Source organism: Lonchura striata, chromosome 13 (genome assembly GCF_050655825.1).
Source record: "Lonchura striata isolate lonStrDom1 chromosome 13, ASM5065582v1, whole genome shotgun sequence".
NCBI classification, from domain to species: domain Eukaryota; kingdom Metazoa; phylum Chordata; class Aves; order Passeriformes; family Estrildidae; genus Lonchura; species Lonchura striata.
Genome location: NC_140715.1, coordinates 13251084 through 13278141, shown reverse-complemented (window position 1 = coordinate 13278141; position 27058 = coordinate 13251084). Strand labels below are relative to the sequence as shown.

Genomic DNA, 27058 nt, shown 5'->3' with positions numbered 1-27058 from the left:
TTTGCGTGGGGTTGAAAATAGCTCCGGGAGGGAATGAATCCCTTCCCTCCGGAGCCATCGCTCGGGAAAAGCTGAGGGGAGGCTGTGCTGCAGGGCTATGGCAGCCCCGGGGTCGGGCCTGCTGTGGTGCGCTGTGCCGGGGTGCCAGGTGCCACCGGGAATGTCACCGCTGCCACCGGGCCATGCCACCGCTGCCACTCTGGGGTGCTTGTGCAGGGCAGGGTTCGCCTCAGCCACGGCTTCTGCCGGCCTGCCGGAGCAGTGAGGAGCCGGCAGCAGGATGGGCGCCACAGCACTGCTGTGAGGTGACATCACGACTATCGTGACAGGCTGACGTCAGGCGGTGACATAACTCCCGTGGCGCCATGACGTCATGCATGACATCATGGCAATCGAGAAACGATGACATCACGCAGCGACACCCCGCCGGGGGCGGGGGCCGAACTGCCCCGTCACTGCGGTCCTTCAGCGCCCTGCCTTATATAGTGGTCAGTAAGATCCACCCCCAAGCGCGATTGGCTGAGCTGCTCCGGCGGGAGCTGTGATTGGCCGGGGCGGCTGTCAGTCAGGGGCGGCGCCGTGCGGAGCGCCGGGAGGCCATTGTGGCTGGGGCAGCGGGAGGCGGCGGCCGGGGCCGGTCCCGCCGCGTCCGACCCAGGTGAGGGGGCGGCCGCGAGGGGCGTGCTGGGGCGGCGGGGCCGGGGCGGGACGAGCCCTGCGCCGGCCGGAGCGCTCGGCTCGTCCCGCGGCGCGGGCAGAGCCGGGGCGCCCCGCGGGCCGCTGCCCGGGCCCGGGCGCGCTGCAGGGACGCGGGGCAGCGGCAGGGCCGGGCCCTTCCTCCTGCGGCCGATCCCCGCCTTCCCCGAGCCGCAGGCCCGGGCCCGCGGGGCCGCCTCTGCCCGTCCTGCTGCCCCGTCCTCCGTGCCGTGCCCGGCTCGGCGGCCCCGGAGCCCCGTCCCGGAGCGCAGCAGCGCCGAGCGCCGCGGGTCCCGCGGCCAGCCCGGGCTCTCTGCAGCCGTAGCGATTTCTTAGCAGAAGTTTTAGGAAAGATGCGGGAAGAATCTTCCTGCTCGCTTCCTACATGAACGGCGAAATTGCTTGCAGCACATGCATGTTTAAACTTTTTCTCTCTTTACACCAGCTTGCCCTGGCAGAGTTCTGAGATCCTTTCAGTGCGTCTGTGTGTAATAGCTGAATGCTATTCACTGTAACAGGTAGTGGTGAAATCTTCGTTTGGCCAGTAGTAATGTGGGCTGCTTAAAGAAAAAGGTCTACTCTCCAAGAGTTTCCAGTTGCAAACTGTCTCTAACTGCTGTAATCCTTGGGGGTTACCCAGCTAGTGCTTTGTTACACTTTCGTTCTAAAGAGTCAGTAGAGGAATGAGGTCTAGCTCACTGTGATTTTGTAGTTGGACTATTTCCTTTTGATATATACTGCTGTAAAGATTAAAAAAAACCCCTTGATGCTATTGGGTGATAAAACTTAAAAGGGCACACCTGAATTAGAAATGCTTTAGCAAAGGTCAATAAGAGAATGGGGGGAGATTTTTCCATATGTTTTCATAAATACACGTGTGTGTGTATATCTATTCATTGTGAATATTGTCAGCAGTAGAATTTTAGCTTGAGGCTTAAAAATCCAGGCAAGCTTCATGTTGTTCTTGTGTTTTGTTGTCAGTATAACATTTCTGTAACCAAAACAGCCCTGGGAATGTGTGCCCAGTCTGTTTCATAAACTTTTGACTTGAAGATATCCAGAGTACAAATCTGGTTAATAATAAATTGCCATTTTAATAAATACATTTTAGGGAAGTATCTGTTTAATGCAGGATGCATTCTGTAATGCAGTTGCTTCCAGCTTCTAAAGATTTCTCACTGCAATTGTGTATAAGCCTACTACTGGCAGGTTTGGTGTGTTGGTTATTTTTCTAGAAGGAGAATAACAGGTAAATACTAAGAAACTTATTTGACAGATATACTTCTTATTTGCACAGCAGGAAATCTATTTTTATTTGGGGGTCTTGCCCCCAGAATGGATTGTCTGAAGTGCTGTGAACAGCTACAATTGCATGGCAGCTAATTTTACAGTAGTGGGTACGTCTGAAGTAATATATGTCCTGATGCATTCCAGCCAACTTGAAGCCTGAGTGAAAGTCAAGACTCATGAAGAGCTGCTTTGCAAAGAGAATTGTAAATGTGTTCAAATACATAAAACTTGAGTGTTCTGATATCCCATTTCTCTCTTTGGGGCTTTTCTAAGGAGCTTATGCTCATCTCCAAGTGATTTTTGCAAGGTGGCTTTGTGCAGACAGTGATTCTTAAAGGGAAGAGTTTTTCAGAATCAGGATAATTTTGTTTTCCCATATTTCTTTGTCCCTGTTACAGAAATTTTTTTCATTAATTCCTGAAGAGGTACAGCATTGTTCTTGTGTAGCTAAGAAGTTGATATCCTGTAACTTGGTATCTGTACTTTTTTGGTTTTGTCTCTTAAGTCCTTGCAGAGGAGGATCTTGACCTTCCAGCTGTACTTTTCTTACAATATTGAAGATTCAGTGAAAATACCATAGGTGCCCAGGAACTATTAATCAAAACACTTGGTACCTCAGAGTGCATAGCTGTGGAGTAATGAAAAGGGTTGGAAGGAAGGCTGTGATGTACCAGGAAAGTCTGGGAGCTGCCTTTGAGGCATCCTGTGGTCTCATGTTAGTGCTAGCTGGCTGTGGAGCTGCATCTGACTGCCTCTAATATTATTGTGTAGGAGATACTGTGTTCTTCCTCCTTCTCCCTGTGACAGAGCAGAAAGTTGGTAGCCCACATTCTCCCTTTGCTGATCCTTTCTCCTCTGCTTTTTTCCTAAAGCTTCTAAGAGGAAATGTCAGGTAAACTGACTGTCTAAATTATTGCCGGAGATGACCCAGTTGAATGTCTGCCTCTTAAAATGCTGCAGAGATTTTGAGAAACTAGAAGGTAAAAGGGACTCTAGACATTTCTTGAGAATCTCTTAAAACTATTACAGTTTGGTTTAAACTCAGTCTTTATTAGGTCTTGGAGGTCTTCCTCCTATTTTACTGCAGATTCCTTGAGTTCCTCAGCTCACTTAAAACATGGAAAAGATGCTGCTGCCTCCTACATGCACTGAGGAAGACAGAAATCCTAATTTTTGAAGGAACTAAGTGTTATTTGTGTGGCTTTGTGCCCTTCTAGGGTGGGTGTCTGGGTTGTCCTCGAGGCTTTTCTGTTTTGCATTGGCTCACAGATACTCGGTGGGGCCAGTGAAGAGAGCTCTTCCAGTAACCAAAGCAGACAGCACAGAGCACAGATGCTCCGGGGGAAGGGGCTGCTTGCATTTCCTGTTTTAAGGAACAAGTTTCAAGTGATTTGCCTGTGCAAATCACTCTGGGCTCTAATGGCACTATCTGTCATAGTGAATGCAAAATTATGAAGGGGAGAATTTGTTAGAGAGCTCTTCAGCAATTACTGAGGTAATTTACTTGTAAGGTTTGGAAGAGGGATGGACACCCAGGAAAACTGTTGGTCTGTGCTCTTGTTACTGTAGCACTTCAGAGCTAAAGAAGTTGAGTCCATTACTGTACTCTCTGATGTAATTACTTACCTCTTACTCATTCTTGACAGATTAATTTAACTTACACTATTGTGGCAGGAAAGTCTTTTCTACACTGTAGCACAAAAGTCTTATTCTGTAGTACTACAAGGACTACAAAGTCTTATTCTGTAGTACAACAAGGACTCTGACTGATAGTGCAGGGTGTTGTGGTGTGTATAAATTGGGAAGGAGAATGTGTTGCCATAGGTCTGGATCAGGGAAGGGTTGCCTGGCAGAGCCCTCCTTGAAATTTCTTACTGAACAAGGCTGGCAGGGATGTTGGAGAAATTGCAGCAGGCACAGGGTTTTGGGGGGCAGTTTTGTTTTAAACTTGTTTTGCTATTTTAATAAAGTTTTATTAAAACCCCATTTCCCTCTGTCCATGGACTCCATGGATGTCGGTTGTCACTTTTATCTGTATTCTCAGTGTTTGAATAACATACTTTTTGATTTTTTTTCCTGTAATGCAGAAATTAGTATAGTCCTAGCACAGAGCAGTAGTTCTAAGTTATGGAGTTGCCTTCAAGGAGTAGAGAGTTGTATTTGGGTGGTTTTGTTTTTAGTGTTGTTTACTTAGATGCTTTTTGTTTGAGGGATTAGAGTAGGAACACACATTCCCTTTAAGCTGTGAAAGCTGTAATTGCTCTCTGTCTACAAGTATATTTCGTTAGCAGTGGTAATGCACAAAACTGAAAATGTTTGTTTATGAATGAATGTTTAATGGTGTGCTGTTGAAAAATTCATATGTATTAAAATATGTATAATATTTCCCATCTTGTGTGCATGAAATTAGTGAGATATTGAACATTTGTTTTCTTTCTTTTTCTTCAAGATCTTGAAAACTTTGCCAGGTCCCTGAGAGAGAAAACTACATGACACTACACCATGACTGACAGTAAATGTGATAGTCAATTTTACAGTGTTCAAGTTGCAGATTCAACATTCACTGTACTAAAACGTTACCAGCAATTGAAGCCCATAGGATCAGGGGCACAGGGCATTGTTTGGTAAGTAATAATTACTCTATTTAAATATTAAAAGCTATAAATATAAAGCAAAGTTTGCATGTATTTCTGATAGAGGTACCAGAACATAAAACACTGATAACAAATTCTCTTGTTACAGGGTTATGGACTAAATAAATCCTAAACCAATTGCTTCCTATAGTTCATGTGCAAACCTCTTTTTTTTGTTCTGTTTTTAGGCAAAATTAATATTTGAATAACTGCATAAATTAGAATGGTAAACAAATTTCTTCCTTTCTCATTAATCACTTTATTTCTCTTTCTAGTTCTCCCATTGCCCTTGTAGTTTTGACATTGCAGTGTAAGGTATTACAGTGATGAGAGATTCTGGGTTTTACTCGTTTCTTCATCATGGCCCCCTTTCTTCCCCCTCTTTTATTCCCAATCACTCCTGTCCATTTCTAGGAGCCATCAATGCAGTGCCTTGCCATTAACTGGCAGGATGAGGCAAATCAGTGTCATTGTCACTCCATGGATTAACCAGAAAGGGATGCTGTGTGAGGGGCTGGGCTGGCCTGCTCTCCCTTGGTGTGTCACCCCAGCTTTGTGTCCAGCCTCCACTGGCCCAGGACGTGGGAGTCTTTAGGCTGATCCTGAACCTTAGTCTCTTGTATGGCACCACACCTCTGGGCCAGCTAAAGGTAAACACTTTCAAATGTTTTTTAGACTGCAGCAATCCATTCTGCACAATTTAGTGCCAGCCCATATTTTGTTGGGCAAAACTTACTTGGTAACAGCAGAAATGTTTATTGATGTGGCTTTTCATTCCATAAACAGGGGAGCAAACAGATGTACTCAGGGACTCTATGATACTGACTTCATCACAACACATGGTGGGCTGTTCATGCTCTGAATTCCAGGCTGCAGTTTGTCTTCATCTATAAAATCTGCAGAATAAGTGTGATGACTCATGTGCTGTGAACAGCTCCTTAACAACACCTGCCCATGTCTTCTTGGCCTTTTCATAATCATAATAGTTATATAAGTAGGGAAAGAGTGCATTTCTGTGAGACCATGCATTTATTTTAAAAATTTTTATCTACCCTTCTTTCCCTGCTGATCGGTGACAAGCAGTCAAAATGAGAACACCATATTTCATTCTTTTTCAGTGGGTTGAGTGATGAGGGGGTCCTAGATCTTGGTCATATAGGATTTGGGAAAGATTTAGTATAGTACTGACATTCTCTAGGTGTTGGTGTTATCAGAGCTATGCTTGGTTGAGATGGCGTCCAGGAATTTGGGTGCTTCAAAGTGTTTCTCCTTTCAGTAGAAGCAGAGCATTTTTAAGCCAAATTACTTGGTCTGGATCTCTGCTTCAGAATTAAATGCAAGTAGTGATAAGGTCATCGTGTTGGGAGGAAGAAGAAATTAGTTGATTTATTGACTTCTTTTAAACTACTTGATTTATGGAACAGCAGAGTGAAACATTGCATGAATTTTCATCTTCATGTCAAATAGCTCAAATTGAACAAGGTGCAACAGCTTAGTTTCTCCTAAAATCTTTATGCAAGGGAAAGATACATTTTACTTCCCAGTTTTTTGTAGAAAAATCATTGTAAGATGAGTGCTATCCTGCTATGTTTGGCTGAAAAAAATGTCACAACATTAGGGTAACACACAGATGTGATAGCTTTTTTATCATCCCATGTTTAATATAAAAAATAGGAAAAGTTTTTCTGTGGTTTTCTGTCTAGATTTAATTTATTTTATGAGGAATTCTTAATACAACCTGTGTCACTTTAGCTAGGAGAGGTCTAAATTTATGCTTTTTTTCTCATTATATTAGTGGGATACTCCATTGGTATTGCTCCATGTAATTTTAACTGTGATACTAAAATGTTGCAAAATAAGTAGTTTTAAAAATATATATACTTAGGGAAAATGGTAAATGAGAGCTCTAGGAAAATGAAAAAGTAACTCAGTTTTTATGTTGAGGATATTTCTAGCTCACACAGAACACAGGCCAGGAGAGAAACTGGATATACCTTTTGTATTTTATGTACAAAGTACACATACTTAACGGACTGCACTTTGTTCCGAAGTATTAGTACATCTAAAGTCTGGTAATCCATTTTGGACTGAATCAAAATAACTTTTGTCTTTAACTTCCTGACATCTTTTTTTTCCCTTTTTGTCCTTGGTTTCCTAAATTTTCTAGTCAATCTCCAAAATAAGAGATTTAGGTGGAGTTCTTCATATTTGCTAAGACTGAGGCTTGTCATACATCTGATTTATCAGATCACAGAGGGACACTTCCCCTAAAATTATTCCTCTGTCTGCTGCTGCCCTGTGATTTACAGCTAATTCATGCAGACCCTGATGGTTACTGATTTGATACTAATTCACAGGTATAGCCATTAAGATATGGAAGTCATTAAACATTAAAGGCATTAACGTATAACATTTAATTTACATGTAACATCTTTTGGGTGAATACTGAAATATCAGTGCTTTCATGTTTGGGAGGAAAACAATTTCTCCAACTGTCTGGCCAGTTGCTTTTCTCCCACTCTGAGTTTCCTTTTGCACAGGCATAAAGGGTTTAAATCAGAGACTTACTGTAACATTCAGCAATGACTTGTGCACTACACAGAAGTAAGCTGAAATAAATGGTAGCAGGTCTTCAGTGTAAGTGGCATGGTTGTTCAAACTGGGAGGCATGTCCCAAGAAAACACATCTCCTGGGTGCGCCCTGCTTTGTGGTGGTATTGCTTTTTTCCAGGAGGGAAAACAGTGACTTCATGCTAGGAAACTTGATATAATTTGAGTATTGTACTCACAGAGAAGCTGTACTTTTTGTTAGAATACTGTAGTGTGATGGCCCTTTTAAGTCTGGTGTCACATATAACTTGATGAGATAGGAAAGGATCTCACAAAGAGCTTAAATGTGCTTGGAAAAAATGTGAATGAGAATTCTTTCCTACCCTATGAAAGTAACATTAAATGGAAATAGGGTAATGTGGGAATCCTTATTTAAAACTGTTTAAAGACTGGAACTCCTGAGTATCACGTGCTAGGAATTCACATGTATTTTGCCAAATAGTCTGTGTTACTAATGAAGACTATTCCCACTTTAGTCTTGTCTTGTTTATACAGAACTTTAGCTTTAGATTGTTTCAGCTATTAAAGTAAGTGTAACTTTGACCTCAAACTGCAGAGGGAAGGAAGAAACACAAGTGAAAAACAGAGTAAATTTAATGGTCATGATCACTTTTAAACTCTTGTATTCCTCCCTTCAGTCTGAGTTTTCCTTATTTCTCAATTCAATGCATTTTTTCCATCCAGCAGATAATGAATGCAATTTTCTGCTAGGCACTATATTTTTTTATCATTGCAAACTATCCACGTACAGGAGAATATTGATCCCATGATCACATCATGGAGACGTGGTTGTGACTCTTCTTTAGCTAAAAGAAATTTCTGCTGTAAATACTAAATGATTGTCAGTCAGCAAAGTGTCCAAAAAATACTCCAAATATACAGATTAGGCTGCAATGCTTCTTGATTTTTAAACAAGCCTAAAATATTTTTAGATCTTGCAATTTTGGTTTTGAGTCTCAAGTCAGCAGTTTCAAGCCTGAAAACAAAAAGGAGAGCAGGAAGACTTTGATGAATGTCAGTGCTTCTGTTTGACTTACTTGTATTTATTAAAGATTGTGTAGTTTTTAAAGGATGTTTCTTTTCTGAATTAAAATCAGGTGTAGTACCAACAAGCTAGTGGGTATACTTTGTCTTAAATCTTGATTTCTTTCCTTCCTTACTCTGCCTCTCTTTTGCCCCCTCCTCTCCCTTAAACAGACTTCAACTTGTTTGTCTTTGAACACTTGTAGTGCTGCATTTGATACAGTGCTTGGAATCAATGTTGCTGTGAAGAAGCTGAGTCGTCCTTTTCAGAACCAAACCCACGCCAAAAGGGCCTACAGAGAGCTCGTTCTTCTAAAGTGCGTCAATCACAAAAATGTGAGTCGGGCTTTGTGTTCTCTCCTTACTCTGCCTTATCAAAAAAGCTCAGGGTTTGCTCTCTCACTTGCTGTTAGTAACCACAGGAATGGAAATAGAGATGGGCTGGAAAGATTTGCTGTGGGCAATGCAGTTCTCCACAATGTATGGCTGAGTTTTTGGGTGAGGTGCTTGGGGTCTGAAGTACCGAGGGGAGGAGGTTCCTGCTGCCATCAGTGTCTGTTAGAGACCAGGCCTTGCTGGGTTGCATTTGTCCTTTTAAGCTACGTGCAGCAAAGCCTGTTTGACACTGGGGTGGGTTGTGGGTTTGACCATTGTAACTTTGCATTTAAATCTTCTGAGTTTAGGCAAGATTTTATTAAATACAGTGTTTAACTGCTGAGGTTTTCAGGGCTACAGCACTGCCTACAAAATGCTATGGACAATACTTGTGAATTTTGAAGTCTTTAAACTCTCTAAAGTGAGCCATGATGTCAATACTTCATTATTCAAATACAAGAATATCAGAATTTATCTGACTGCTGTGTGCTAGTATTAACATGAACTAGAAACATTGCTGGTCATTGGAGTTCTGCAGTCAAATCTCAAACTTCCTGCAGTCAATTAGCCTTTCAGGTTTGTTTTTAAGTAAGCTTTTGGTGAGGCCCAAATGTAGCAGAATAAAAGCAAGGTGGTTATTAAAGATGGCAGTAGAGCAATTTTAGCAGTTCTGGAAATAGTACATCATAATCTAAGTTTAATGGGATGGCGTGGGGCACCTCTGTGCATGTGGTGTTGGACAACCTTGGTTAAAATTCCTTGCACGGCATATGATTTAAAATAAGAGATTATTATTTGTGGGGAAAAATGGGATATATTTCAGACACTGGGGAGGGAGCTAGAAGGTGACATATAACTTAAAAAAAAGAAAGTAATTTTGTCCTGTCTTGATTCCCGTGGCACACATGCTGCAGTTTGGAACTATTTCTGAATTGGCAGTTTTTCAGCATATGCGATTTAAGTGCAGCCAAGTAACATTCAAATTGTGTATATAATAACAGTGTGCACTTTATTTTGCATAGTAACTTCTGCAGTGTTAGGGGTTTTATATGAATTAAAGCAGAAGTTTCTTCTAATGTTTTGGTTTTTATTTTATAGATTATTAGTTTATTAAATGTATTTACACCACAGAAGTCACTAGAAGAATTTCAGGATGTGTAAGTACTAGATTTTTTTTTCATTTTCTCTGAGAAATACTGGCGTAAGCACTAGAGATGGATTTCCAGTATCCTACAGGCTTCATGCTTTGAAAATCAAGAGTAGCTAAAAGCTGAAGTGGGCACTGAAAAAGGGATATTTACCTTTTGTTCATCAGTCTGCCATACTTTGCTTGCACATGCATCTGGTTTATCATCTCCATGGATCACCTCAGGATAGTAACTTGGTTTGGATAATGTGAGAGCAATTTTTTACTGTACCAGTCACATCAGCACAACAGTATTTTGGCCTCAGTTCAGAACTGAGTATGTTTCCTTTTTATTCAAGCATTATCTATTGGTTTAGAAAGGATTCAGGGCCATTTGGCTGGTGGGATATCTCTAGGTTCCAGTGAATGGGCTGTTGAAGTTTGTGAATGGGCTGCTTGGGTAAATGAGGAAGTGTTTGTTTGAAGAGGGTAAGTAGATGACAAATGAAAATTATTTTATGATTATTAGTTTTCACTGTGGTTATCCTAATTTTCTTATTTTTTAGAGTAAAATACAGTGAAAGAGCATTTATGTTGCAATATCGCAATCTCTACATCAATTCACTCAGTTTTTCATGATGCATAAGGATAGAATTATTCTCTGTATTGCTGTTGATAAAACTAGTGGATTTTTAATATTTTGTGATTGAATATTCAACACTTTATTTTTAATAGATATAGATAATTTTTCTTTGTAATTGTGATAATGCATGAGTTTTTTTATAATTTTTTTGACACTTAGGTTAGCAAAGGTGATTTTTCTTAAATATCTCATATGCTAAACTTAAACCTATGAAAAATAAGATTTGAGTTTTCTTAATACTTTCTTTTTTGTGCTTTAGATATTTGGTTATGGAGCTGATGGATGCAAATTTGTGCCAGGTTATTCATATGGAGTTGGATCATGAAAGAATGTCTTATCTTCTTTACCAAATGCTATGTGGGATCAAGCATCTCCACTCAGCTGGTATCATCCACAGAGTAGGTAGTAGTAGATCATTAACAATACTCTTTATGAAATATATACAGTTTTTATGAAATATGGAGGAAGGGAGGGGGTTGTATAAATAAGCATATACACCAGGGCAGGAAAATGCACTTGTTAGTAAAGTGAATTTTTGTCTTATCCTGATTGTGGAGGGGGTTGTGTGGGTATTATTCTGTATGTTAATTCTTCCTTAACTGAAGTAATTTCTTGTTAGGATTTGAAACCCAGCAACATAGTAGTAAAATCAGATTGCACACTAAAAATCCTTGATTTTGGGCTGGCAAGAACAGCATGTACTAACTTCATGATGACTCCATATGTAGTAACACGGTACTACAGAGCACCAGAGGTTATCCTGGGAATGGGATACAAAGAGAATGGTAAGCTGCTGGAGTAATGCTTTAAATCTTCTGCCTAAAGTATCTCTCTCGGAACATAACTGCTTTAAAAAGAGGAGGGAGGGTTGCTTCCCCCCTGTCAAGTTTGTTGTTAAAGTATTCTAATCATGGTATTGGAAATTAAAATTATTACAGTGTAATTTTTTTGTTGAAAATATGATAGTTTTCTGTATGCTTTTCTTCATTTAACATTAACTATTCCCTCTCCCCTGCTATAGTTATATATTGTCATATATTCACCATTATCTTTTTGCTATGTTTTTTATTCTCAAAAAAACTGTTGAGACACTGATGGTGGCTGGTATTAAAAAAATCCAAACAAAAAAATCAATATATTAATAATAAACCCTTTAATCAACGTAATTTTATTCTGAAACACCTTCTTTTTGCAGTGTGTCCCCTTTTGCCTCTCTGATTATGAAAATACATTGCAGATCCCTACCATAAACCATGCCTGATATTCTCTTAAGTCTGTTTGGTGCTCAAAGAGGGTGGGTGTTACATTATTAAAACCAACACAGCTGTAATATATTGAACACTGAGCCAACAAACTTGCTGCCAAGGATTGTCCTTGTGTTATTGGGGATTTTACCTTCTGACTTTTACTAGCACAGGACTTGTATGCTCTTTATCACAAAGGCTTGTGGATGCCATGATTTTGAGAATCTGTAATTTTGTGTGTGTAAAAGAAGGGATTTGTGGCATCTTGCTGGGCCCTTGATAATGATAAAAACACTTTATTTAGTGCAGAAGGCAGCTTGTTGTACAGTAAGTGCTGATGTGGAGCAGAGCTTCAAAAAGATTATTCTGGTTGGGACAAAAATAAATTATCTGCAGGACTGTAGGAATACAGTGTGAGCTTTCAAACAAATAATTGTGGTATTTAAAAAAAATCTCTTTAATCTTTTGTCCTTGTTGCACCTAACATATGATAGTGGATATCTGGTCTGTTGGGTGCATTATGGCAGAAATGGTCCTCCATAAAGTCCTGTTCCCAGGAAGAGATTGTATCCTTCTTCATGGTGGTTTCACAGTGTAAACACTGACTATGTTTTACAAAATACAAAATTCAGGAACAGTCAGTTGGTGTTGATATGATTGAAAATTCATGTGAACAGTTTGGTTTTCCACATTGTGTTTTACTGTAGATGCAGATGGTTTTGTTTGTTTTCCTCACATTTGTTCATGATACTCCATAATTTGATCATTTCACTTTTATTTTCAGTTGATATCTGGTCAGTTGGGTGCATCATGGGAGAATTGGTGAAAGGTTGTGTGATATTCCAAGGCACTGATCGTATCCTTCCCTAGTCATCCCTGAGTCCCATTCCACTTCCAACAGAAACACAATTATTTAGATCTGTATAAAAGCACAAACAATATTTTTAATAATGTTTTACTAGATCCACTGTACTCTTTGAAATTAGTGTCATTAACCAAGTTGTTGAGCTTTCAGTTTTATTTTCTTAGTAGACTATATTTCATGTATTTTATAGTGGTTGAATCCAATGTGTTACAAGCTTCAGCTTTTGTAGTTTAAAAGACAGATACTGCTAGGTTTGAAAAATAGAAAATAACTGGTTTTTTACTCTTGTTCTTTGTACATAAGTGTTTTAAGCAAAAGCCTATAAAGTTACTCCTTTAATATGCATGGGTTTTGCTTATTATTTGTTTGAACAGTAGACTAATTAATTTTTTTTTATTGCACAATTTTTTGAGTTTTAATCAGATTTTTTTTCTTATTTATTAGGGCTTGCTGGGCAAAAGTGACCTGATGGCAAGCACACTGCATGAGATGTTTTTTTTATTATTATTTAACAGAAAAAGCAAAACTTCCTGGATGTTCCTTTTTTTCCCATTTTATGAAAATTTTATTTTGGACTGACTTCTTCTATAAGACAGTTGCTCTTCCATTTCTCCTTCCAATATTTTTCACCAAGATTTCATAGAACCATAATCTCAGAACAATTTGGGTTGTAAGGTGCCTTAAAAGCTATCTTATTCCAACCCTCCCTACATATTCCACTATCCCAGGTTCTTCAAACCCCATCCAGCCTGGCCTTGAACCCTTCCAGGGATGGGGCAGCCCCAGCTTCTCTGGGCAGCCTGTCTTCATAATTGTGCTCCAAGGTTTTGAAGCCAATATAATGCTTTTGCTCATCAGCAAGGAGCAACCACCACTAAAACATCAGGTGCCTGTTCACAGATACTTGTGTATCTTATAGAGGATAATTTCCAGTTTTAATACTAGATTTCATGACACTAATCTTCAACAGTTGATCATACATTATTTAGTAGTAAAATGATTAAAAGTTAAACAAGTATCTTTTTTTTCTACCTTTCTTCCTTTCTATATTTATTATTTTAACTTTTGAAGCCTTCAGACCAACCTAACACAATTCTTCATGGATGTTATGTGTCTTTCACCTGCATGTAGTTAGCATCTTGATTTATTCATGAATAAATGAAGGAAATTTTGTTCAAGCTTTTTGAATATACAAATTATCATTTGTGATTCTCTCAGGGCCCCTGAAGCTCTACCAGTCTATGTTTCAAGGAGTCTCCTCCCCTGACAGGGAAGTGCATAGCTTTGCTTACAGGGATTTTTGCTTCTTGTAAGAGTTTCAGTTCTCTTTAATGTGAGATACTGACAATTGTTTGTGTTGTTGAGGCCTTTCCTGGGTGATCACTGGGTGGGTCAGGTTGTCACCTTAAGCTTCAGGATTGTCTTGGCAGGGTGGTTTATGGGCAGTGCTGCTGTGCATGGCCATGAAGCATTCCTTTTGTTGATGGTGTTTGGGGTTTCTTTTGTTTGGTTGCTTTTTTTTAATTTAAATTTTAAGATGTCTTAGTATTCAGGCATTTAGAGGAGGGTGCCAAGTCCAGCATATTGCCCAATGCTTGTCCTTGACTATCTTCAGGAAAATCTGCTCCTAGATTCAGTAAATTGTATTTTCCCAGACGGGGTATGAGAATTTCTGGGATACTTGCAGCAGTGTTCTGGGTGGAACGAGAGGCTCTGTGTTGCCAGGGTGATGGATGCACAGAACCTGCTCCTGACTGTGCTGGGGAAGCCTGAGTTACTGCCAGCTCCTGTTGGAAATGAGAAGTGGAGAAAAACCAGGGAATACAGGCACCTAAGGTGACATAGTGGAAAAGCCTGGCAGCAGCCATGTGTTTTTGGTGTTCTTTCTGCCCATATGGAGAAGAAAACGGATGGCCTGACCAATGCAAAAAGCATGAGGGATATTTGTGCTTTCCTGGGAAAAGTCATGCTTTTTTATGGTTGTAGGAAGGATTCTTGTTTTCAGCTTCTCTTCTTGCAGAGTCCCAAAAGGCAAATAGACTTGGCATGGATTAAATGCCTGGTTCCTTCTGACCCTGAAGCCTCTAGAATGGGGAGAGTGGCTTTGTGTGAAGGCTGCCAGGTCAGTCACAGAGCTTACTCTGCCTGCTTTATACTGAAATCCCACTTGGGTTTCTGATAAGAGGCTTATTTTAAATCTGTCCTATATTGAGAATTTTTTTGACTTTCACCATCTGTAAAGCATTTTAAAACTGAGATACTGGTTTTTGCCTGTTTTTATCTCTAAAGTGGGATGGGTCATTAAGTTTTCTGCCCTTTCCTGCAATCTTCTGAGGCCTCAATAAACTGGACTTTGATTTTCTGACTAACCAAGCTGCTGTTTCTTAAAGGAAAAGCATCTTCTTGAATCTAGATTGGTGGAGCTCTCACATAAATCAGTTTCTCAGCTAGAAACAAAATTTCCTGTTGTATGTTAATTTTCTCTTTGTCTGTGCTTTGTTTTAGCATGACAGTTAACAATGTCAGTTCTGAATTTTGATTTTAGTATAGCTTTTCCATTGGAATGCATTTAATAAGCAAATAAAATTTTCAATCTTTGTATCAGAAGTCTAAAGTCTTAGCATGGAGCAGTGACTATTCATATATTCATAATTGTATTCTAGGCACACTAACTGAAATAGAAGCACCTCAGTGTTTTTTAAATACATCTTTAATTCAAAGTACAGCATGTTTGTTGTTTAGTTGCATAGTCTGTCTGTAAGAAAGGATAGGTTGAAGTGCTAGATGGTGAATTCAGCTATGAATTTTTTTGCAAGGTCAATGGATAGGCTCTGCTGGAATTGCATATTCTTTTTATCAGGAAAAACTAACAGGTATAGATCTGAGTTGACTTAAGTGTTAGGAATATTAATGCAGTGTCTCCTGAGTGTGATAAATGAGCTTTGTTTTCCTAGCTGGGCTGGTTTAGAGCAGGCTCTGGTATCTCTGTAACGAGTGTCACCATGGCTGGGGAAAATGCCTTCACTTGAGAGGGGGAGAAGGGACAGTCCTGAGGAAACATGAGGCCAAATTTCAATTTGTGGCTTGTAAATACTATTCTTACAAAACATTTGAATTTTGAATTATAAGAACAGAATTATCTGTGAGTATAGCATGATGGTTGATACACTTAAACAAAAGAACTTGCTATAGAACCTTCTGGAATATGGATTTCCTGTTCAGAACTCCTCTGGGCCTTTTCTGAAGTTGAAAAAGAAATCAACCCCACCCAAACACCAGCCAAGAAAAGCCCCAAACCATCCAACTACACCCCTGCAAAATGCTCCAACTCAAAGTTTCATTTCCTTAGGAGACAGGTACAAAGCTCCTTACTTCAGGTGGGATGCATTTGTGCTTTACGTTTTTTTTGTGCATTTTTCTCTACTTTCAAGAATCTTCAGTGTTCGTGATGTTACATTGCACTTCAGAAGATTCCACAGCAGCCTTTCTTTTCTGACCTTAGAATAGTTTTCTGTGGATACAAGTACCAAATAAAGCTTCTTTTGGATTCTAGAAAAATATTATAATTAGAAAAAGATACTTAAGCATAATGCATTGTGCAGCACTTCCAGCCTGTCCTTCAGAACACACTGACACAAAAATAAGGCTCAGATTTTGTAGCTTTTTGCATGGCAGCTCAGAATACTGCTGATGCTGCAGTCAAGTTCATCTTTGTGTCCTCTGTTCAAGTTCCTGTTAACTTCTCCGATTTTTAAGTGGTATTTTTTTAGAATGCAGACTTCAAATTCTTCAGCTGATTTTCCTAAAGATATGGTGCAGATATTGATCAATGGAATAAAGTTATTGAACAACTAGGAACACCATCAGCAGACTTCATGAAGAAACTGCAGCCGACAGTGAGGAATTATGTAGAAAACAGGCCAAAATATCCCGGTATTAAGTTTGAAGAGCTCTTCCCAGACTGGATATTTCCATCAGAATCTGATCGGGACAAGTTAAAAAGTAAGGCGAGTTTTTTCTCTCTTTTTTTCCTATGAAGTTAATTTAAAATGTGTGCAGCACACTTAATTTAAAGCCTAATGAAAATATTTATTGCAGTAGATGTCAACATTAAAAGCTTCATACCTTCTGTTTCTTTCATTTATGATAAGTTCTCAGATCTTCATAGTAGTTACTAAATATTCCTTCTCTGTCTCAGGATTCTATTTAATTATCTTAATTTTAATCCATTGAATAATGTTTGTCATTTAGTGTTCTCCAAAAGTAATACTTTTTATTGAGATTGTTGATCATCTTGTTCTAAGTGCATACAGCCTATGTGAGTTATACTTTAGATAATTACTGAGAAAATGAAAAGAAAAAACAAAACAACAATCTATATTATTATATTCTGTAGAACAGAAGTGAATATTTGCAGTGCATGCCCTGTGTTTCCAGTATTTATTTCCTGTGTCAGACATTAAACTCTACAGCTCTTTTACATGTGTGTTCTTTTCACCTTTACTTTCTAGCCAGCCAAGCTAGAGATTTATTGTCAAAAATGCTTGTAGTAGATCCAGACAAGAGAATTTCTGTAGATGAAGCCTTACGTCATCCTTATATTACTGTCTGGTATGATCCAGCTGAAGCAGAAGCTGTAAGTTTGCAATTAAAATAAATTTTTAAGATTCCAATTCTATAACTCTAAAAATAGTCTCAATTTTAGTCAAGAGCATGCTTTGAACTCACTGGCTAGCAGGAGCCACGCAGAAAACCTTCAGGTGAGCATTGGGGCAGAATCACCTGAAGGACAGCTGCTGGTGGGGAGCTGATATAATTCTGAAAGTGGTTGTTAATACTTTGTTTTATTTACAGAAAGAGGTGCCTATGTGGTGGCAGTCCTGGGCTTTTAAAACAGGGTCTTGCTCTAAGGCCCTGTAAAGCCTTACAATGAATTTCATTTTGGTTGATGCTTTTAAACAACCTTTCAGTGTGAGGCAGGACTTAAAAGCAGATTCTGGAGTTGTAAAATGAATGTGTCTTTGAAGTATAGGGAATAAACTGCCAACAGTGAAGGTAAAAATGCTAAAAAAGTTGTCATTTTTAGATTTTTTTAGTTAAGATTGGATGTGCTAACCTGATGTATAGGCATTATAGACTTTTCTTTTCTTTGTAGCCTCCACCTCAAATCTATGATGCACAACTGGAAGAAAGAGAACATGCAATTGAGGAATGGAAAGGTAAGGAGTGAGCATGACAAATTACATTTATTGTAGTATCTTGTGTTATTAGTGAGTGGCTGCAGTGTGTGCTGGGTTGTGTAACAGACTATTCCACATAAGTAGTACTGCCTGTGGCAACAGGAAAGGAAATCAGTGATGGAAACATGCTGTGTGTGCAGTGAATACATACCTAGGTGTGTGAATACTCATATATACATGAAGTCTGTTCAACAAAATGCTGCAGTTTTCTTTTTTCCTTCCCTTTTTGTTCTTAAGTGCCTATAACCTATAGAGCTTTTTCCTTGATAGAGAGTTCTCTGAAAAAGAAACATGCCTCTTCTCAGTATGCATTGTTTAAGCCATATCTCTTGACAATATTTACTACTTCATTTGTTCTAGAAATCTTAAATAGCAGGAGAGTCCTTTGGTGTAGTTTTTTTTCCTCTAATCTCATTGCTTATTTATTGACCAAATAGATTAAACTGTTGACTTAAACAAAAGAATAAACAGCACTGTGGTATTAAAATCAATTTCACCTTACAGTTCTAGTCAAAACCATTGAATGGTGAGGCAGTTAAAATTTTAACATCTGCTATCACAAGACCAAGCGTAATAGGCATCTTTTATGACTACTTTGAAAGCTGCTTGGTTTTGTAAAACAGCATTATAAACTTGAGATATTGATTCTGGCTGATCTATATGTATGTTGTCCTTAGGGCATGTCTGCACAGGTAGGTAGGCTTCAAATCATCTTTGATTACTGCAAGGTGGAAAAGTAAAATGGATCCACTAAATGTAATTGAATGCGTTTGTAAACATTGTTACTCAGAATTGAAGAGTCCTGAATCTATTTAGATATTGCTATCTAAGTTACATTAAGACTATGGGTACACACACAAGCTTCTGTGATTTTAAGTTACAGCTCTGGATTTTTCTGGGTGTTGTTCAGGTGACTGTATCCTTAGTTGTCCTTGACTAGTAAATGAGGGTTTTCATAAAATATTTTAATTGTTTGATCTTCTTCAAACTATCCAGACTTTCCTCAATGCACCCATGGAGATGGTTCTTCAAGAATAAAAAATTGTGTATAATTTTGTTATCAAAGTAAAGTTTCCAGAGAGTTTTACATAAAATCAGATTTTGAATCCAAATTTGGTTTTTATTTTTTTTTAAAGTTAACATTAGTGCATTGTAGGTATACATAAAATTTTGAGGTGAGATATTTGTTATTTTTAAGTGGACAGCTGTGCTATTTATATGATATGTTGATTTTGGTACAGTCCTTATGTCTTTCTGTGATGCTTGAGAAAATCTGTGTAATTCTCTTACCATTGCTGTAGGCAAGATGACAAATCAATACTTCTACAGTTCTACTTCCAGACTGATCCTTAACCATTTCCTTGTACCTTGATGCAAACGTGAATTACTTATAAAATCCCCTGTGATCTTACAGTGCTTTTCTGTCTCATTTTTCTTTTGTCCCACTGTTCTCTTGTAAGAATTAATATACAAAGAAGTTATGGATTGGGAAGAAAGGAGCAAGAATGGTGTGGTAAAAGATCAGCCCTCAGGTTAGTCATTGTTTCAGTAGTTCTGTAACTGTCACACGTAGTGCTGTGAATGAATGAAGAAATCTGCTCAGTAATCCAGGTAGGCAAAGCTTTTGTTGTTTGGGACTCTTGAGACTGATCTGTCTTTGGAGATCCATGTGCTCTGCTTTTTAATTGGTTCTGAACTTGGTCTTGCATGTCCCACACCCTGAGCTGCTTTATCCTAAAGGGCTCAGTCATCAAATGAAATTATCAGCACCAGTGAGCTCACCTGGAGCTCAGGTAACTGTGCTGAGTGCTCAGCATCAACCCCTTTCCTTAGGGCTAAACAGCTTTAGGGCTCCCTTAGGATACTTAACAGTGCTAAGTGTTTGTGCCCATGATTTAATCCTTGTGTTTGCTGCTGTTCTCACAGCTCAGTAATCAGAATATTGTACTGTCTTTTATTAACTATATATGTTCGATTTCATGACACTCAAGTCATTATTCACACTATGCATTGTTAGTCTTTTCTTCCTTTCCTCCACAGAGGGGAAAAAAGTAAAAATCTCTTTAAAGGTCACCTTGGCTTTTGAGTGCTAGGGCCCTTAGTGCTTGCTTTTCTCCTTTTTTATTAATTCCTTGATTTTTCTAAGGATTTCTGTGGGGAAAGTGCTGCTCACAGCCCAGAAGAGTGATTATTTGTGACTGTAATATTGTCTTGCCTCAGATTTTATTATGTTTGGTTTTCTTAGCACAGATGCAGCAGTGAATAGCAACACCAGTCCTTCCCAGTCATCATCTATCAATGACATTTCATCCATGTCAACAGAGCAAACATTGGCCTCAGACACAGACAGCAGCCTGGATGCCTTGACAGGACCCCTCGAAGGATGTCGATGATCAGCTGTGATTGCAGACTTGACTTTGGAAAAGAACTCTACTTTCCATTGGGCCTGAATTGCTTGTAAGTTAATGGAACCAAGTAGAAAAACTCCATGTTCTGCATGTTCTGCTAAAGTAATGCCTGTTGTTATTTTTACTCAGTTGTTATGAAATTGCCTGCTTAATGTTGTAGAATGGAAGCAAATCAATGTCTAAAGAACAAAAAAAAAATTTAGACACTATTAGAGGCTTTTCTTTGTTTCAGCCTATTTCAGGTGAGCAGTTATAATAGACTTTTAGCCAATAACTCCTCTTAAGTGGCTTCATCAATCTCCAGTCCCAGCTGGCAGGCTTCTGTGACACAGTGGTTGTTTACATTTAGTACAGTATTGCTCATCAGCAGGTTTTTTGAATGTATAGTCCCTATGAAGTTTGTTTTACTGTGTGACTGTGGCAGTTTGATTTATTTAACAACCAGAGTGTTGTGTGTGTGAGCTCACATGTGGAATGCTCTCAGTACTATGTTTAAAGGGCAGTTTTTCTTCCACATAGCACTTTTTTTCTTTTACTCAAACCCCTTATCTTCACTTTTCAGTAAGTCTCTCTTCTTGTAGAAGAGATAAACATGAAGTTTAAGGCATAAAGCCATTACTTTGTATTTCACCTGAGTGTCTTTTCCAGTCTTTTAAATGTGGACAGAAGATACAATGGCTTAAATAAATACTGAGGAAGGATGAGTGACTTTTCTGTGAAGCAGTGCCTGTTTAGAAGGAGACTGTGCTAAAATGTTCTGTATTTTCTAGCTTGTGATACTCATCCTTTAACAGAGATGAACAGAAATTTTTTCTGTGATGCTCTTCATTCACTGCAAGCTCAGATAAAATGAGAGATGACTTGGAGATACTTGCAGCCTCAAAAAGCTGCATAAATATTTTCCATTTTTTTTAATGGGTCCATTCTATCTAGTGAGTAAGTAAAGAAATAACAGTACAGTTGTTCTGAGTCACTTGTAAATTAAGCATTTAGGTAACAGCTCAGCTCTATTCTCACCTTAGGAAAGTCTGTTTGTAGTGAGAAGAAAGACAATGTTTAATACAAATTTTCTAAATGCAATGTCAGACAAGAGGAGGAGATTATTTGCTGTTTCCATACAGATTTATCAATACAGTTTTTAGAATCAGATAATACAAAATTGCCTGTTACATTGTACAATCTGTTGAATTAGAAAATGCATTTGCAGTAGGGTAGGGCTTAAATTGCTTTGTAACACACACTTGTGACTTGGTGCACGTTCACTTTGGAGTGCACAGGTGTGAAGTTTGCTACAGGATCTCATGTGTGCATGTGTGTGAGTGACCTATAGAACTGACAGAGTAATAGACATGTACAAGATGAGGTAAAACACCACTTTCTTAAAGGCACTATATTTAGCTGTTGATCAGATCCTCTTGTCTTGAATATATAAATAGAACCTGTAAAATACACTGGCCTAGAGAGCCACTGACATTACTGACATACTTCTCATGTAAAACACAATTGTCCATTGTTCCAGGCCTTATGACTTGAAAGGCAGCACTTTCTCCTTATGCAAACTACTTTTTTATTAAAATTTTGCCCCTTTTTAATAGCTTAATTTGCTGTAGTAAAAAATACCAAGATTTTAGTGTCCCAGAAGATTTAAAAAAATTAACAAAGTAGATTATGTTAATTTCAGAATTGTATTCTGGCATATCTGATTTTTAAAATCATCTTAAATTGAATTGCAAGATATTTGGGGCTTTTGTTTTTTCTTACTGTTTGGTTTTCAACCTATGGATAGTTTACTTTTATCTTTAGATACTGACGGTATATGTGAAATATTTTTCCTGCATTCTTGTCACTGGAAACAGTTAAAAATACCTATTTACCATATAGCAGAAAAGTACACTTTGCTGTTCTTCGCTTTTTTTAGTCCATGTGCAAATTAAAATAGCTGAAAACACCTATTCACAATGACCAATTAGTGATTCATTATGGAAGTCATCTGCTGAATTTCATTTTTTCAAGACTTTTACATTTTTCAGCTGAAGTTGCACTGTGCTATGTTCATTTTAACAGTTTCTGCTTTAGAAGACTTAAATATTTATTTCTTTTTCCCTATGTGATTTGAAATCTCACAGAATTGAATTTTTCCTGTTGAACTTGGGCTGCTCAGCACAACGGAGGGTTGGACCAGATGACTTCCAGGTCTATTCCAACCTAAATTATTCTGTGATTCAAATTGTCTTTTAATGTTTTTAACAAAACTGTCCTGTCTTCATGACTTGAACTGGTATCTGTCCTTCTCCTAGTACATACTGTTAGCTTGAACATACACTCTTGGAACAAGAAAAGAAACCCCAACCTTGAGATTAAATGAGTTTATTTGTAAATCTTGTAGGAAAAGCTGTCTCATACCTAATTTTTTTGATGTCTTTTTGCTATGGCATACATTGAAGCTTAATTACAGAATGCCTTCAGAGCATGCATGAAATGCTGGGAATATTGTCGATTTGGACTCCAGTTTAATTGAAAACCATGGTGCAAATGCACATATGCAGACAGTACCCACCAGACCCAGCCAGGTGCACGCTGCAGTTCCATCCCAGTGTGCTCATGTGGGCCCTCCATGCGCTGCATGCAGCTTCTCCCCCTGGCACTGCTCCTGACTGCAGGGGAAGTTCAGTGCCAGGTTTGTGACATGGTTGTAAATGCCACGAGAACCTCCCCCCTGATGGAAAACAAAATCCAATGTAACTTGACAGAGGTTTAAAAATTAAGAGAGTTTGGTGTGCAATGTAATCGCTTTTATTCCTAATACTAAAATTATGTATGTAAAGTGATGCAGTTGACCGTGTTTTTGCACTTTGGCATTTATAAATATTTATATGTATTTAAAGATTAAGAATATTTGTGTGTATACATATATATCAAGAAAACAGCTCAGTTTTGTAAACATGAATGTTACTTTCCTTTGAGAGACTTTGTATAGCCTTGACACTACTGCAGCATACATAGACAATTTATGAACTATGACTAAAATAAATAGTGGTCAACATAGGTACAATCTGTAATCTTAACTGCTCACCTGAAAAAGAAAGGGATCTTTGGCTGTCAATAGATACTTTACCAGAAATGGTTAAACATCTGAACACTGAGTAGCTGAATGGCATTGCAGAAATGGAGTATATTTTAAACAGTTCATTTCATCTGTGCTCATATCATTTTTCCTCAAAAAAGCCTTTGGAAAGAGAAGCTTGGCATTTTGCAATCTGGGTAAGCAGCCTGTAAGTGTACTTTGAGGAAATACTGTGATATGACAAGTCTAGGTCTTTATGGAAAAAGACAAGAAATGAATGTCAAAATTAAGGCTTTGTCTGCATGGATCATACAAATTAAACCAGTCTTAGGACTGGAAACTACAGTTTGCAAACAGCCTTTGAAGTTTTGTAACGTTTCCAGCAAGGGCTTGCATTTTCTTGTCAAAATAATGAAAAAATCGACTAGAAATTAACTAGTTGGTTGGAGAGTTTCAAAAGCTGTTAGGAACCAGAGGGCTCTTGAAAGAGGTTTTGTCTTATTTTACATCCTAACAGAGCGTATGTGTTTACTCCAAATTAATTAAAAGAAAAAAAAAAAGTTATTCCATATGTTGAATTTTTCTTTCTTAAAGGAAGGACCTTAAATGCTAAATTGCTTTCCTTAAAATTAAAATTTTATGAATGAAGTAGGGTTTAGCTATTCCAAACACAGCTGATGTATGGAGTCTCCAAGGATGGGGTGGGTGAGCCTTGTGTTGTCACAAGGGCCACCCTGCAGCTGGGAATGGGCTGGGAGGTCACAGCTCCAGGTGCACACAGACCTTTGTGGTCCCTGGGGAGTGTGGGTTCAGCCTTGCAGAGTGTTTGGGTGAGTGCTGAACTGCATTTTGTCTGCGTGTTCTACGTGTGGCATGGATTCTAGCAGGGCTTGATGCTAAACCTAGGGAGGTCATATTCTGGGAACCAGATTCTTTCCTGGGATGCGTGTTGTGTCATTCCTGCTCAAAACTGGTTTTGATCCAGGGACACCTGCATCCAGATGCAGAATTTGGACTTGAGTTCTATAATGAATCTAGTGTTTTCTTCGCTTTTCCAGAGTGTCTTGAATTATTTTTTTTAACGTGTTGAAATATGACAAAAAATTGTATTCTGGTTCATTATTTTACATATTTTAGATTGTTTTTACATGAATGATGTTCTAAAACCTTCTTACACAAGCTGTCAAATCAGTTTTGGTTTTTGCCCACTCCGCATGCTAAAATAATGTCTGGGGCTAAAATAATGTTTTAAGTAAACCATCTTTTCTCATGTTAGATTTGGAGGAAATTGGAGAGATAATGTTTTTTTCTGTTTGTGTTTTATAAAATGATTATTTTTGCAGCTAAAATTTCAGTTGTTGGACTTCAATCCCACAGTGTTGCTTTGTGGATATAAATTTCCTGGGTCCGCTATTTCAAATGTATATAACAAGTCCGGTATAAAATTAAACTAATAAAATGCACTCTTCTGCAATTTGTTATTGAAAACATGGCAAATCATTTCGGTCCAAGAATTCATAACAAAATAGAGAAAATACATTTAACTATATAAGTTTATTCAGTGATGCTGCTGCTTATTTTTTTAAAAGGTGCTTGCAGTTTTGCACAAAAGAAATCAACTTTATTAATTGCTGGGTTTGAAGCACTTTAGGATTCTTCTAAATACAACCATATATGGTGTGAAAAGGAATGACATAACATGCTTACTGTATTTAAATTTTGGTTGTAGCCTTTGCTATTCTGACAGATTTGATCAGCATGTTTAAACCTATTTTCAGAGATTAGAAATCAGAAACCTTTTGGGGGCTGAAATTTAACACATGGTAAGAGATCATTTGAAAAATACCTTCTGAGTGGGTGACTTGATTGGCAATGTCCTGGCCGTCTATTAAAGACACAGTGATGTCTGTTCCTGGAGCAAGGGCAGCTCGCTGTGAGCACTGGGATTCATTTTTTAAACAAAAAAACTTTTCTTAACTCTTTGCTATGCATCATGAAGGTGTTTGTGCTGTGGCGAGGCCAGGACAGCTCTGTGGGACTCCCCTGCAGCAGATGCTCACTCTGTCCCTGCTCTGCAGTGCTCCAAACACCAAACCCCTGGTGTCTGTGGGATGTGCTGGAGCAAATCCTGTGTTTCTTTCCCTGGTGGGCAGTAGCTCAGCACTCCAGAGGCTCCTTAGGATAACAGAAGCAGGGGAGGAAGGAGTCAGCTGCACAGAGTGTTTGGTGCTGGCTGCCTGAAGCAGAGGTTGTGTTTGTTGCTGATCACAGAGCTCCTTATACCCCTGAGCATGTGCTGTTGTCTTGTCTTCTAATGGGGAAAACCTTTTTTTTGAAAACCCAAGTGTGTCACGTTTTCTATGAATTCAGATGCTTAAAATTGGTGCTAATTTTTTAAAAGAAAATGTAACAGATGGTTAGCACTGTATTTGTCTGTTTTTGATACCTATATTTTCTTAACTGGTAGCAAGCTAAACTTTATAAAATGACTAATGTGCATTTTCAGCTTCATCAGATTCCCAGATTTTCCTGAAGTAAAATGTTTAAACTTCCATGGTAGCTACTGCTTCTTTGGAGCCATTTCTTTCAGGTGTTTTATACACTAATCAAATGAACACAATTAGAGCAGACAGCAATACCTAACTATCCCTTTCTTTAAATCACAACGTGGTTCCCCAGGTGGTTTTAGCAGTTTAAGATGCCTAATTAAGAGCAAATTAGAGATACCTGTGTGCAGTAAACTCAGTATATTGAAGCCTTACCTGGTTGTTAAGATAATTTATAAAGATTATACAAATGTTCATCTATTTTAAAGAGGGAATAACAAGCAGAAATAATTAACTGTTTTCATACAAATTAAATGTAAATTCCAGAAAATATATTATTTAATATATTACAGAACATGGGCTACTAAAGAGTGTAATAGGTTCATTAAGTGATTAGTTATGAAATCCAGTTTTATCCAATGACTCAAAATAAACCCCCTCCAAAATGTAGTTCTTTGAGATTTTCTTTTGAATGCCTTCAAGTTTAACTCCCCTCAGAATCAGTTTTTGGTTTGGTGTCCTCTTTCCTACCTTCTGTTTACCAAAAGTCACCAAAAGTAGCATCAAGCCCTATCACTTGTTACAGTGTTCTGGTTTTATGGCCTTAACATTAGTTCTAGTCTGGTCTATAATTTCAGAAGAAAAATGTGCTTTGAAGTCTAACTATAGATACATGTGGCCTCTTCTGCCTATGGAATTAGGCTTTGATTGTCATATCTCATTCTCAATGCTTGTGCAATAGGAACATATTCCTCTCAATGCAGTGGCTGTTTTGTCTGATGCTGGACTTTGGTTTCAGGATGACTAGAAAGTTTGTTTTAGGTTTGTTTGGTTTGTGGTTTTTTTTTTTTGTTTGTTTGGGTTTTTTTAATGGACAGCAGTCATGCTTCATTGGCTTTTTGGACTGATGCTCTTTAGGAAACTAGAATTTCATAAGGAAAACTGTCAATAACTAGTTCTGTAGTTCTAGTTAAAGCCTTGTTCTGAAGCTTTTGGTTGTTTGTTTTTTTTTCTTTCCAAAACCTTTATTGTAAAACAGTACTAAAGCCACTGTAAAATTACAAATAAATATGTATACATAAAGGATTTGAGCAGTCTGTCTTATTTACTGTATTTTTTCTTACTTATTTACTTATATTTTGCTTACTTACTTGGTTCTTCCTATGTTGAAGTAGAATGTTTTATGTAACCAATGATGTATGTTTGTTTAGATTACTTCTTTCAAAACATGAAGTTTCAATTACCACTTTAGCTTCCACTTAATGGAAATGTAGGTGTTGGCGTGAAAAATGAAT

At 38.3% G+C, this 27058-nt stretch overlaps 1 protein-coding gene across 3 annotated transcripts; it reads left to right on the top strand.

The window, feature by feature from the left end:
* The first annotated feature begins 508 nt into the window (after positions 1-508).
* Positions 509-26849, top strand: MAPK9 (mitogen-activated protein kinase 9). 3 transcript variants are annotated; one of them, XM_021552277.4, is made up of 12 exons: positions 509-658; positions 4436-4610; positions 8459-8588; positions 9726-9784; positions 10656-10794; positions 11016-11181; positions 12425-12496; positions 16325-16507; positions 17017-17141; positions 17661-17724; positions 19206-19277; positions 19996-26849. In XM_021552277.4, the coding sequence occupies exons 2-12, from the start codon at positions 4489-4491 to the stop codon at positions 20136-20138; spliced, it is 1275 nt and encodes a 424-aa protein (XP_021407952.1). In that variant the 5' UTR covers positions 509-658; positions 4436-4488; the 3' UTR covers positions 20139-26849. The 3 variants fall into 3 exon arrangements, with proteins under 3 accessions (XP_021407952.1, XP_085447438.1, XP_021407951.1); XM_085591312.1 differs by having other exon boundaries at positions 19991-26849; XM_021552276.4 differs by lacking the exon at positions 12425-12496 and adding an exon at positions 12135-12206.
* The last annotated feature ends 209 nt before the right edge of the window (positions 26850-27058 follow it).

What these genes read in the sequence shown, in the direction of transcription:
- MAPK9 (XM_021552277.4), top strand. Translation starts at nt 4,489, where the DNA reads ATGACTGACAGTAAATGTGATAGTCAATTTTACAGTGTTCAAGTTGCA. An exon ending in AGTGCGTCAATCACAAAAAT is followed by an intron (nt 8,589 to 9,725) that starts GTGAGTCGGGCT and finishes TTTATTTTATAG; the next exon opens with ATTATTAGTTTATTAAATGT. An exon ending in TGATCGGGACAAGTTAAAAA is followed by an intron (nt 16,508 to 17,016) that starts GTAAGGCGAGTT and finishes TTTACTTTCTAG; the next exon opens with CCAGCCAAGCTAGAGATTTA.